Source organism: Cyclopterus lumpus, chromosome 17 (assembly GCF_009769545.1).
Source record: "Cyclopterus lumpus isolate fCycLum1 chromosome 17, fCycLum1.pri, whole genome shotgun sequence".
Classification (NCBI taxonomy): domain Eukaryota; kingdom Metazoa; phylum Chordata; class Actinopteri; order Perciformes; family Cyclopteridae; genus Cyclopterus; species Cyclopterus lumpus.
The window spans coordinates 458,044-471,654 of record NC_046982.1 but is presented as its reverse complement, the minus strand read 5'-3'; the positions used below and the strand labels follow the sequence as shown (position 1 = coordinate 471,654).

Sequence of the window (13,611 nt, the reverse complement as noted above, 5' to 3'; positions counted from 1 at the left end):
GGGTAGGAACACACACTCAATGAGGTGCTCTGGGTTGGTTGACTTGTTGCATGAGTGTCATTTTCTCCACAGTGCTACTAAATATATCATACAAATGTTTTCACAGGCTGAGTAGTACCAACCATGAACTTAACTGACCTTTACGTGTAAAAGCCAGTGGACTGCCCCCTCAGAAAAACGTCACAGTGGTGGACAGACAGGATGTCTTGAAAGAGATGTTTCACAAATCAGGGTTCTCTGTGTTTTATGGTTTAAATAAATGAAATATACCATTTTAATGTTCACCTCTGAAATAAAATAGCATCAAAATGTAATATAAAGCAGTAGAAGTCATAGGACCATATACAACCAAAGCCCTAGAATGGCCTCACTGGCTGTGTGATGCTGTGCAGGTAACTGAGGAGCAGAGTGTTGATGTTAAATCTGTCTTTCCCAGAGTGGGTCTCTAAAGATTCGCTTGTTTTTCTCTCTCCAGCCCTGACTGGAGGTCCTATTTCTGGAACGTACCGCTTGAAGCAGTTTCATTTCCACTGGGGAGCCAGTGATGACAGAGGCTCCGAACACACCGTCAACGGCATCAAGTTCCCCAGTGAGGTACTGAGGCCACTGGGTCTTCTGCCAACAACTCCCACATACAGTAACCGGCCCTCCGTTCCTGTTAGGTTATAAAGGGCTACATTGTGTGGGGTTGATGGTGGTGCTAGCTTATCTTATTCAAGAAGCTTAGGTCAAATATATATGAAAGTAACACATCTATTTCTAAATTGTTTGGACCTTTCAGAAAATGTTACTGAATGTACGTAAGCCATGTAATTGAAGTTATGTAACAAATGTACTTAAACTTAGACTTTTTCAGAACTTTTGTTTGAAACCAAAAGTCAACATTGACTTATTTTAAGTAACGTTAAGTATTTGACTGAAAAGCACTTACGTAACCTAGGCCACATAACGGAAGTTACGTAATAAATGTACTTAAACAAACACAGGACTTTCACTCAGGAGACCTCTGTCCATGTCCCATGTGAAACAAAAAGTCAACGTTGACCTATTTCATGTTGCGTCAGTATGTTGCATTAAGCACTTAATTTACGTAACTTAGGCCACGTTACTGAAGTTATGTGACAAACTTGCTTATCTTAACCCAAGCAATGATCACTGTGTTGCCCAAAGATAAGTGATACCTTGTAGTCCCGCCCTAAAGCATACCCCGCTTTATGGTCTATTTGACTCAAAATATGACCATAATGCACCAAATGAACACCATGCTGTATTGAAGAAGACTTGAAACTAGAGATTGAGACCATAAACTCATGTTTACAATGACACTTCCACATTGGCTTCACATTTCAGAACCGGAGGTTGCTGCCTGCTAAAAGTGAAACTTGTCTTTGTCTTGTTAGCTTCACCTGGTGCACTGGAACACTAAGTACCCAAGCTTTGGAGAGGCAGCCAGCCAGCCCGATGGACTCGCAGTGGTCGGGGTCTTTCTCAAGGTGAGTCTCCAGTGATTCATCTCTGACAACCCATCAGTCTGTGACTGCACTCCAGGGAAAACAAGCTTTAAGTATGGTGAAGATGGTAAAGAGAAAAGCCAAATAATGAACCTGTATTAAGTATTATAATTACAAATGTTTGTGTCTGTGTTGTGTTCCAGATTGGTAGTGCCAACCCCAGGCTTCAGAAAGTTCTGGATGCCTTGGATGCTATTAAGACCAAGGTAAGGACAAATGTTCCAATACTGTCCATGCTCAGCAATGTATGTGCTGGGGAGACGAACAACTCCATAGTCAAGATTACTCAGGAGTAACAATGACTTCCTTCTCTCACTCGTCCTTTCCCATCCTTTGCTTCTTGATACCCACAGGGAAAGCAGACCACCTTTTCTAACTTTGACTCAAAGACTCTTCTTCCTGGTTCTCTGGATTATTGGACCTATGATGGCTCTCTGACCACGCCTCCCCTGTTTGAGAGTGTCACCTGGATCGTCCTCAAGGAGCCAATCAGTGTCAGCCCTGCACAAGTACTGAACGTTGCCTCTTATATGCTCTTGCTTTACCTTCAGAAAATAAAAATGAGTTATTCCACCTGTGAAGTTACACATTTTGAGTATTGATATATTCAACAACTCAGTACATACATAAATAAAATAATTAGATACATTAAGAAATAAAGAAATTATAGCCTCAATCATCAAACAAATGTTCAGATTATTTTGAAAACAAATAAATAAAACAAATAAAATTAAGATTAAGATACACCTTTATTTACCCCCAGTAGGGTATTTGGGTTATTGCAGTGGTACAGGGACATAAAAAACATAGAGAGTAACGTAAATAAATGATAGTAGGTGCATTAATAGCAGCAGAGTTAGCAATGTGCACACCAGGTTAATACATGATCTGATGAAGTAAAATGTATTTACTTTAAAAAATAAGAAAAGGTACGGATATAGAAATAAATAAAAATGTAACACAAATGTATATATTGGAAAATATACAAATATGAAAATTATTTATTTATTTATTTAGTTATTACATTACATATATTTTCAAATTAATCTGCACATTGATTTGATAATCAAGGCTTGCTTCTTATTATTATTATTAGAGTAATCTTTTCATTCATTCATTGTGTATTATAATGCCAGTTTTAGTCCTACAGAGTTCTACAGTGTATAACAGAATAAAGTAACAAATGGAGTATTGCACTTCAGTTTGAGGGCCAAACTTGAAAACAACTCAATGGAATTACAGACTGACTGGATTACACACTACATATGATTTAAATATAGCTAGGTCATAAGGGTATTTCAGTGGAAGTATAAAGTGCATGTGTCTATGTGCGTGAACGTGCACACAATACCCTGTGTGTATCTGTGGCAGTCCTAAACACAGACCCCTCTCTTGGCAGCCCACCTGCTCGTATGTGGTTTGGACATGTTGCTTCAGTACGGCTGTTTTGATCATGTAGTCTGGATTCTGGAAGAGGTCAACTTGAAATGAGAAAATCAAGGGAGTGAAGGGTCAAGCCTCAGGGAGCCTGAGAAATGAAAAGAAAGAGCCAGTCAATGACTGCAGAGTAGAGAGTGAGAAGTAAGAAGTTATTTCATCATTTGATAGTATTTTAAAATACCCTCACAAGAACTTAAGACTTTGATTTGCTAATCAACTCATTGGGTGTTTGTTCGTGGTTTAGGGACCGCAGAATGGTCCAGGTGTTGGGGAGCCATGTCATGCTTCAGAGCAGGGCGGGTCTGACCCTTCAGGGCCTTGTGTTTCACTTAGATTACACTTAGACTGCCGCTATCTCCAGTGAGCAGCAGGCACGCTACCTCTTTAACATAACTAACACCGTACAGCTTCACGTGACACGAAACCCACAGGGACCTTTCCCTCTGAAGGCTTAGTCCTAGATAAATGATAGATGTTCAACGATGACATGTGCTTATGTTGAGAAGAAGAAGAAGAAGGGCAGTGAGCCCGCTGAGGGACAATTAATCCGGCCAAATGGCTCCCTGAGGAGTTGTTGTTTTCACCACACTGCTGCTTTAGTCGGGTCACACACACACACACTATTTCACTATTCCCCTTAAGACGTGCACTTGTTACCAGTAGCTCAGTGATTTGGCTTGATTTCTTGGTAAGGGGAAAGTGAAGTTTCCTTATCCGTCGTAATGCTAATATCTCCGATGTGGGTCTAGCTTCGGCGCCAGCAGGGCTGTCTCTTGCACCACCACGTGCACATGTGAGAGCCCCAGAGGAGGTAGTGAGGATGGCTGTGCTGCGTTAACACCGGATTTAAGACTAACCGGCAGAAGTGAAGCAGATTTATTGCATTCAATTCCACATTTCATCGTGTTTATTTTAAGGTTCATATTTGTATTTGGAATTCTTTTACGAAGTTCACACACATTTAATTTTTCTCACACTGTCTGTCAGAGTAGACCTGTATCCACCCTCTGAAACTCTCCGTTTTAGCCCCTGTCTCTTTAAGACCCCCCCTCCCCCCTCCAGAAAATAGCCCATTATGCTCCAATTGGCTTGCGAGAAAAATATGGTGCACCTTTGCAAAGGTAGTTGTTTATTTCACCGTTTGTAGGTTGGTACACCTGTTCTTCCTCCGTACATCAAAGTGCACTCTCATTTGGCCGACTGAGTATACAAGAGCTCATGGGATTGTTTCATCCTTCTGGTTCCTAAGTAACACACACTGTCTATCTACATTAGAGACATGTTTCTGCAGGCACCGAAAATAAGTTTTCGCCATTTTTTTGTTGCGCTGTATACATATTCCCACATTGTTGTGTGAAAGTAGTATAACATATATATATATATATATATATATATATATATATATATATATATATATATATATATATATAGGTATAGCTCAGCGAGATATTGCTGACAAGCAGTATCGGTAAGTTAACCGTGACAAACGCCCCGGCACAGAGCCTCGGCCCGGCTCTGGAGCTTAATGAGACTCACAAGTCGTGCGCATGAGAAACCTCGTTCATGCACGTGATGCGAGCGCTCAGAACCGTCCTGCGGTCCACAGCATCTGCTCCGACCGGTAATGCTACTGCTCCCCGCGGAGATGCAGTTACACTTGTTTAGAAACAACACACGTGGTACTTCAGTCCATGCATGTTTTGGATGTCAGCGGCTGCTCATTAATCTCCTCTCTCCTCGTCTCTCCTTCCTCGTTAGATGGCCAAGTTCCGCGGCCTCCTCTTCACTGGCGATGGAGAAGCTCCGTGCTGCATGGTGGACAACTACCGGCCCTGTCAGGCTCTGAAGGGCCGCCGGGTCCGCGCCTCCTTCAAATAAGCCCCTGTTCATCTACCGGGCTTCCTTACCCCCTTTTGCCCATCCGTCCCTCCTTGTACCGAACCTCCTTACTCCCATTTTCCCATCCTTTCCCAGATTTTCGTCAGCTTCTATTTCGTAGCTTCTATTAGAATTATTGACATCAACTTAAAAAGTAGAATGCAATACTTTCTGCATACATTTTCTATGCCATAGACTAACTGGATGTATCTTGAATTAAAGTACGTTGAGGTACTTTTAAGCTTTGACATAGGAAATAGGTCACATATTATATTTTAGTATCCAGATCAAATCCAGATGACATTTAACTTAGCTGACGTTAGCTAACGCAACCACATGAATTTATCGTACTAATGAACTACGAGCGAGACAAAAGTTCTTCACGGCGTTTCTGGAAGTCTGACACAAGGCTGATGTGAATCATATTTATGAAGAATGTTTTTGGTTCACAAACAAATTCATTGTATTCTGTGGTTAAAAACCAGACAATGTTAACTTTTCTTTGTTGGCGGTTGGGTTGAACACAGGTACCAAGGCACCAGGGAGCTAACAAACTCTCACTAAAGGGCAGGAATCCTGTTATGAAACCCATTCTCCCTGGCACCGTATAACTAATAATAACTAATAATAATAGACAGTCTGCTTTATAAGATATAAAATCTAGCCAAATAAGATATACAATATTCTGAAAGTAGAAGTTATGTTTGTCTTTTTAAAGGAAAATAATAAATACAATAATCTAAATCAACAGTCAAATAAATGTTGTTAACATAAATGCACTTAAGGTAAAAATAAAGAAAGACTTCTTGGGCAGATCTATATTATGAGATGATGCGTGCTATTTAGTGCAGTTATAGGCAAAAGGCCACTTAGCCTATTGGACTTGGATGTAGGCTTAAAATACATGCAGGGATATTTACCAATAATACAAATAAATATTTTGAGTTTTTGACAGTATGCGTTGCCTTCCTGAAGCTGATTTGCTGCTATGCGTCACATTGTGTTGTGAATTGTGCGGCAGACAGATTGTTCAGGCTGAAGTTGTCATTGATGCCTCATGTTGTGATGCCGCTGTTCACTGTGGCCACCGTCCATCAACTGGTGAGACGAGTGACCATCTCATGATGTTAATGTGTGGAATGTTCCAGTATGTCGTGACAGACAGTCCTGCAAGGTGTTTGCTGATGAGGTCATGTACACACTGATGCATGTGTATTGTCTCTGTTGGGCTTCCATCCAATTTATAAATGTTTAGCTTTTTTTTGTTGTTGCAAAATTTAGCCATAACTTCACTGAGACAGCTGCATTACTGTCGTCATGGTCAGTCCATTTTTATATATATTGAAATAAATAAAAACTATGACAACTAAACTACCTATCACCACAGTGCATTAAACATTGCCTTTAAGACTGATGTAAGACTGTAAGTTGGAAAGAAAGAACCTATAGGATCAATTTATGACTATATATTAACTCACACTGCAGTATCAACATAGGTAATAGAACTTGTCATTGCATTTGTTTGTCAGCAATGTCTATAGTCATCACTCCATCTAACTGAAGTATATCAGTGCCAGATATTCATAAGAGACCAGCAAAATGTTACCTTTTTTTAGCTTTTATATCAATGTAATGAAACACTTTCAGAGTGGGATTATGGCGAGATAGCTCTAACCTTTTAAAGTGTGTCACTTAAAACTGCTGTCAAAATGTGGAATCTGTCATGCCATAATGAAGAAGACTTTTATCAATAAATATTCATAACTTTCAGATGTCTGAGTGTTCTTTTTTTCTCACAACTCACAACACACATTAACCTTAATTTGCTATTCAAATTAGAGGACGCAGAAAGGTTGGTTAGCCCAAAGGGCGACCTCTGGTTCTGAAAAGTGAACGCTCAAGTGGCTTGAACCCGCATTCTCTCTAATGGCCATCAGGGGGCGACTCTTCTGGTTGCAAAAATAATTAGGATTGTCTCGAAGTCTATGAGTAATAGGCTCCTACTTCTCACTTTGATGATGAGGATTTACAAACAAGTTTATGGTCTCAATCACTAGATTCATGTCTTCACATTATATACAAATAGGTGTGTGAGCAAACAAAAATAAATAAATGACATTGTGAAATTCTTACGAGAAACATGTTGTGCACTGGTGTGATGCTCAGCATTGAGTCAGCATTCACACTGTAAATCTGGTCTCTTCATATAAATATCTTGTGTTCACATTGACAGCTCGCTCACATGTTGAAAACCTTCATTAGAGGCTACGACAGAGGATGTGTTTCTTGGGAAGGCTCTACGGTGCTAATAGTCAACTCATGATTCTGTTTCCTCAAAGGATTTTAGAGAGTGCAATTGGATATGGCATACAAGTATGGTATGGTAACCTGTCAGTACAGTTAAAGTCTAAGCTTGAGTGTATGTATGATCATTAGTGTGTGTAAGTATATCTTATCTTATCTTCAATACAGCACAATGTTCATTTAGTCAGCTATGGTCCCATTTGGAGTGAACAAAAAGGTTACACGGTTACTTTAATGTCGTTGTGAAATGCAGATTGTAGTCCTATTTTGCTACATAAGAAAATACAAAAAACACAAAACAAGTCTCCTATGACTGTACCATATGTGGAGGGTGGCGGATAAATAAAAGAGTCTCACAGAAAGAGGAAAGAAGCCGTTCTGAAGTCTGGTGGCTCAGCAGAGATTCTTCTCTATCTCTTTCCAACAGCAGGTTAATAACAGGTTGTGGCTTGGTGGGTTTTATCTTTTAATATCTTTTTTAGATCTTCGCAGGCTCCTGTTGTCACCAATATCTGGTTCTCAGTAGATGGTCCCAATGATTATCTGGGCAGGTTTAACCACCCTCCTGTTATAAAGCAGGGTATGCTCTAGTGTGGCCACCTTGTGATTGACAGGTCCCTACCAGGGCTACCAGGTAATGGTAACATTGTGGTTGCATAAAAATGTCTTATTCAGCGTTCGGTTGAACTTAGCCCCACCCTCTTGTGTATCTTCTGGTTGCAAAAATAACAAGATGGCGACGGTCAAAACGGCGAACTCAAAGCTTCTCAACCGTAGTCCATGGATTGCGTCACCATGACGACGTCCATACAGTCTATGGGTAGTCCACAGATAGAAATGCTTTTAATGTTGGCCTGTGCGTTGGTCACCCACTTTGGCCCAGACTGAAATATCTCACCATTGAATGGCTTGCCGGGGGATTTGGGGATTTTGTTCAGACCTTCATGGTTCCCAGAGGATGACTCCTAATGACTTTGGTTTTCCAACTTTATGTCCCTTCCTTTGAGAAATTGACCTGGTTTTACTAAGTTTTAATGAGGGAGTGTGAGGCTGCTTTGTTGTAATAATTAATTAATTATTTAATTCTGAATTAAGCCTCTATTATAAATCATTTGCAAAACAGTGCAGCTGCATTTGGAAAGGCGTGAGTGATATTGGCTCGTGATGGCCTTATGTAACAATGTGTGGCTTTTTGTTTGTGACTCCTTTGTCCTCATCATCACGAACCATTAGCAGGACGGTCTCTGACAGGCTCTCAGTGTCTCTGCTGCCTTAGTGGACGGGAGAGAGAGAGGAGAAAAAAGACAAAATCACAAACAAACAAAAAAGACAATATTTAGTTTGGGTTTTTTTCCCAGTTCTTTTGTATATGTGACAAACAATGTGTGTGGGCAACACTCAAAGATTCAAAAACTGATGACCATCTTTAACCTTTTCTTGCAATGCGGGAGACGTTTGCCCTCTCTGCCAGAAATGGTTTATTTAACCCAAAACATGACCTTTTGACTGGCTTTGGTAAGAGTTTTATTGACAGACGATTCATCCAATCACGTGTCAAGTATTTATTTATTTTATTTAAAGTGCCTGTCCCTTTTCCGAACAGCTTCGACAAAGGCAAAACTATATAAATAATGTTCAATTAATTTCAGTTTATTTTGTATAGCCCAATATCACAAATTACAAACTCCCCTCAGAGGGCTTTACAATCTGTACACATACGACATCCCTGACCTTTGACCTCACATCAGGAAAAACTCCCCAAAAATAACCTTTGACAGGGAAAAAAGTGAAGAAACCTTCAGGAGAGCAACAGAGGAGGATCCCTCTCCCCGGATGGACAGATGAATAGATGTCATGTGACCAGATGAACAGAGTTACAGAGTTACATAAACACATTACATGAATATGACAGAAATTATCTGGAATAATCTAAGTTGCGATACTGTCTCCTTACAGTAATGCCCCCCCCCTCCCTCTCCCACACCCACTCTCCTGTGTGATAAATCTGGAAACGATATTAATGAGCCAGAATTGCCGGTGGCACCAAAGAGCTACGAAAATGGCTAACAAAGCCATGTCCACTTCAAAGGCAAGCTGGGGACATTCAGTGTGTGTGTGTGTGTGTGTGTGTGTGTGTGTGTGTGTGTGTGTGTGTGTGTGTGTAGCGTGTCATGAAATGAAAGGGGCTTTGATTAGTCTTCATGGGCTCGCTGCTTCACAGACGAGGCCACTGCTTTAGGGAGAGACGACGGTAGACAGAGGGGAGGAGAGAGAAGATGAAGATGGCTTGGAGTTTATGAACGTGAGGGTCGTGTTGTGATCGCAAACACAATTTCTCGTTAATCTGCTGCTCTACAGATTCTGCCCCGTTATGATAGAGAAATGCATGACTAATCCTGTGTCAACTCCAAATATTATGTAATGAAAGGGTTCCCTCACCAACTTCCCCTCTCTGGCACTACAGGCGCCCCTCCCCCTCCTCTGTGTTACACGTAACACACAATGCCGCTCTCTCCTCGGCTGAGTGGCAACAGTAACCATGACAACTACATGTTCATATCATAAAATATAAGAGGGGGGGGGGGGGTGTAGAAACAGCTTTCCGTTGGGACAATTTGACCTGAGCTATGTGTTTAAAAACAACAGAACTGCTTGCACACCTTGATTGTTCCGCTGGGGTTCATGGTCTGAAATATATGTGTGTGTGTGTGTGTGTGTGTGGTGTGCGTGTGTGTGTGCGTGTGTGTGTGTGTGCGTGTGTGTGTGTGTGGTGTGTGTGTGTGTGGTGTGTGTGTGTGTGTGTGTGTGCGTGGTGTGTGTGTGTGTGCGTGTGTGTGGTGTGTGTGTGTGTGTGTATGTGTGTGCGTGTGTGTGTGTGTGTGGTGTGTGTGGTGTGTGGTGTGTGTGTGTGTGCGTGTGTGGTTCAACAAGGTGTGTGGGTTTCCTTCTCCTAGGAGGATTCTTAGTTGGGAAGATCTCCCAGTTCTCTGAAACCTTTGATCTGGGAGTCGAGCCGGTCAGTCTCTCTCTCTCTCTTTCTCTCTCTCTCTCTCACTCTCTCTCTCCCTCTCTCTCACTTTATACGTCACCCTTCTGTCAATAGGTTGTTGTGGGGGGTGCTGCGGGAGTACGGGGTGCCGGACCCGTTGGCACGGGCCATCCGGTCTCTGTACGCCTGCAGTAGGAGCTGTGTTCGTCTCCTTGGTAGTAAGTCAGACACGTTCCCGGTGGGTGTTGGCCTCCGCCAGGGCTGCCCTTTATCACCGGTCCTGTTCGTGACCTTCATGGACAGGATATCTAGGCGCAGCCAGGGGGCGGAGAGGATCCGGTTCGGGAGTCTCGGGATCGCCTCTCTGCTGTTTGCGGATGATGTGGTCCTGTTTGCCTCCTCGGACCGTGACCTCCAGCATTCACTGGGGCGTTTTGCAGCCGAGTGCGAAGCGGCAGGGATGAGAGTTAGCACCTCCAAATCTGAGGCCATGGTGCTCTGCCGGAAACCGGCGGATTGCTCCCTCCAGGTGGGGGCAAACTGCCTACCCCAAGCGAAGGAGTTCAAGTATCTCGGGGTCTTGTTCACGAGTGAGGGTAAGGTGGAGCGGGAGATCGACAGGCGGATCGGTGCGGCTGCAGCAGTAAAACAGGCGCTGTACCGGTCCGTCTTGGTGAAGAGGGAGCTGAGCCGGAAGGCAAAGCTCTCCATTTACTGGTCGGTCTACGTTCCAACCCTCACCTATGGTCACAAACTCTGGGTCGTGACCGAAAGAACGAGATCTGGGATACAAGCGGCCGAAATGAGCTTCCTCCGTTGTGTGGCCGGGCTCAGCCTTAGAGATAGGGTAAGGAGCTCGGACATCAGGGGGGAGCTTGGAGTCGAGTCGCTGCTCCTTCGTGTCCAAAGGAGTCAGCTGAGGTGGTTCATCTAGTCAGGATGCCTCCTGGACGCCTCCCATTAGAGGTTTTCCGGGCACGTCCAACTGGTAGGAGGCCCCGGGGAAGACCGAGGACACGCTGGAGGGATTATATCTCCCGGCTGGCCTTGGAACGCCTCGGGATCCCCCAGAATGAGCTGGAAAGTGCTGCGGGTGAGAGGGAAGCCTGGGTCGGCCTGCTGAACCTGCTGCCACCGCGACCCGACCCCGGATAAGAGGTGATAATGGATGGATGGATGGATGGATGTGGTTTTCTTACATGATATGCTGATTAGCACATTATGACCTTATATTACATATAAATGATCATTTTATGAGTTGCTTCAGCTTTTTTGTGACACTTATATGTTTTGTTTAGCATGATAATCTTCATAAATGAACACCACTTTTTATTATTAGTAAAAAGCTATCGTTAGGCTATAAACAAACTCTTTATTTGGGATGAATTCATTTTAGTAGGGCAGAGGACCAACTACCTGCCTTTTGACAAAAGCAGCATCTGGCAGTCTAAATTGATTCATAGCCTCAGCAACTGTAAGCTATTTTATATCTTTTGTGAATTTGAGTTCCCTCTGGTAAACAGTTTTGTATTGTTGGCTCTGGCTTTTATTGTGAAAGGTAAGAACGGCAGGAGTGGATCTGGTCTGCGTTGCCTTTGTCAAGGTTTAAAGGAACAATCAAGTTGGTTCAGACTACTTTTACTAAAGTGTACAGTTTAAAGGTCCAGTTAGGGCGGGTGAGGTCAGGGGGTTAAACACAGTACTTTCAACCAGGACACCACTTTGACTTATTTTACTGTAGTTTTGTTAAATTATGTACTTACCTAATGCCACGTTTGTAACCAGCATTCCTATTTTGCGTAACATACATGATTATTTGAAACCAAACCACAATGTTTCCTAAACCGAACAAAGAGGAAGTTTATTATGAAAAGACACTGACACCCTGACAGGTCCAAGACTGAAGCTAGAGGGCCACCTACAGCGTTAGATGAGCGCGTAGGGCCACTGACCAAGCGGCGGTATTCAAGCAGTTGGGAATGTGTTGGTTAGTCAGCTGGTCGTTGCCCAATATTTGGATGGTCCGTAGTCCATTCCCCGGTTCCCACTTTGCTCATCAGACCAGATTCATGGGGTATCCTGCAGGGCGGTCTCCGGTTCTCCCACCGGTATACACACAGTGCAGTCATTTTGTTCCTCCCCGGCTGCCTTCAGAGTAACAGTTGCTGCCATGAAAACCATAGATATCAATGTATAATGCATGGAGTATATGAATGCATATTCATAAATGATTTCCCCCCAAGATGCAGGACGGGTTGAACTTGATCCTTTATGCATCTTCTGGCCTTTCCATGCCACGTTACATCCATCAACTTTCTATCAGGCTGCTTCCACCTGATCCGAGGCAGAGGGCAGCAGACTGGAAGGACTTGTATAAAGCGAATGTATGGAAGAAACATTGCTATATACTTATTTTATTCCACTCACTGCTGTGCCGTTTACTATCTACATATTCCAGTCAGCAGTTTAATGACCACTGTTTGAAATAGTGCAAGGGATATTTATGGCACCATTCTGGTTCATAGACAAACCTAACCATGGATTAAGCTTTCCAACGACAAGCCTTCCCTTGTGGTAAGTGGACATGGTCCAGCTAGGATGAAGCACTCCACTGGGTCCATGTGAAGGCCACTGCGCTCGGCATTCCAGTGAGGCCCAGATGTGATAGGTTGAAGCAATTGTAATGTATTCTTGGTCTAAGTTGTATGTCGACACAGCATCTAGCCCTGTTCCACAGTGGATCCAAAGAATGAATAAATGATGTCCACTTCTCTTTTAGCTCCATGGAAATGAGGTCATGAGGTCATGAAAAGATGCCAAGGAAAGAGGTATTTATCCATGTCCCTTTTGGATATGTGCTTGTCATAAATTGCAGGGATTCTGATGGTTTCAAATGTTGCTAAGTTTTAATATTATTTTGCATGAGGTTGAGGTAATATTACATTACATTACATTACATGTCATTTAGCTGACGCTTTTATCCAAAGCGACTTACAATAAGTGCATTAAACCATGAATCCAAACTCAGAACAACAAGAATCAAGCAAGTACAGTTTCTTCAATAACGTTAAACTACAGAATACTATCTGTAAGTGCCATTTAAGTGCAACTAAAGTGCTAAACAACAAAGTGCTATCGGTAAGGGACATTTAAGTGCTACTACGGCTCTACCCTCGGCAGAAGCCGAGCGAAGCGAACGGGCTGGGGTGTACGGTTTGACCATGTCCTGGGTGTAGACCGGACCCGATCTGTTCGCAGCACGGTACGCAAGTACCAATGTTTTGAAGCGGATGCGGGCGGCCACCGGTAACCAGTGAAGGTCGCAGAGGAGCGGAGTAGTGTGGGTAAATTTCGGTAGGTTAAAGACCAGTCGAGCAGCTGCATTCTGGATGAGCTGTAGAGGCCGAATGGCATTAGCAGGTAGACCTGCCAGGAGGGAGTTGCAATAGTCCAGCCGTGAGATGACCAGAGCCTGGACCAGAACCTGTG

General features: G+C 43.0%; 1 protein-coding gene across 1 annotated transcript in view; it reads left to right on the top strand.

Annotated features, from left to right (window-relative positions):
* The window catches only part of cahz (carbonic anhydrase), a 40,418-nt gene extending 33,821 nt beyond the window's left edge, over nucleotides 1-6,597 (top strand). Inside the window, exons 3-7 of the mRNA XM_034555220.1 lie at nucleotides 476-594; nucleotides 1,401-1,493; nucleotides 1,655-1,717; nucleotides 1,865-2,020; nucleotides 4,710-6,597. Coding sequence (XP_034411111.1) covers nucleotides 476-594; nucleotides 1,401-1,493; nucleotides 1,655-1,717; nucleotides 1,865-2,020; nucleotides 4,710-4,829 — 551 coding nt within the window. The 3' untranslated portion in view covers nucleotides 4,830-6,597. The remainder of the gene's footprint in view (nucleotides 1-475; nucleotides 595-1,400; nucleotides 1,494-1,654; nucleotides 1,718-1,864; nucleotides 2,021-4,709) is intronic.
* Nucleotides 6,598-13,611: the final 7,014 nt, after the last annotated feature.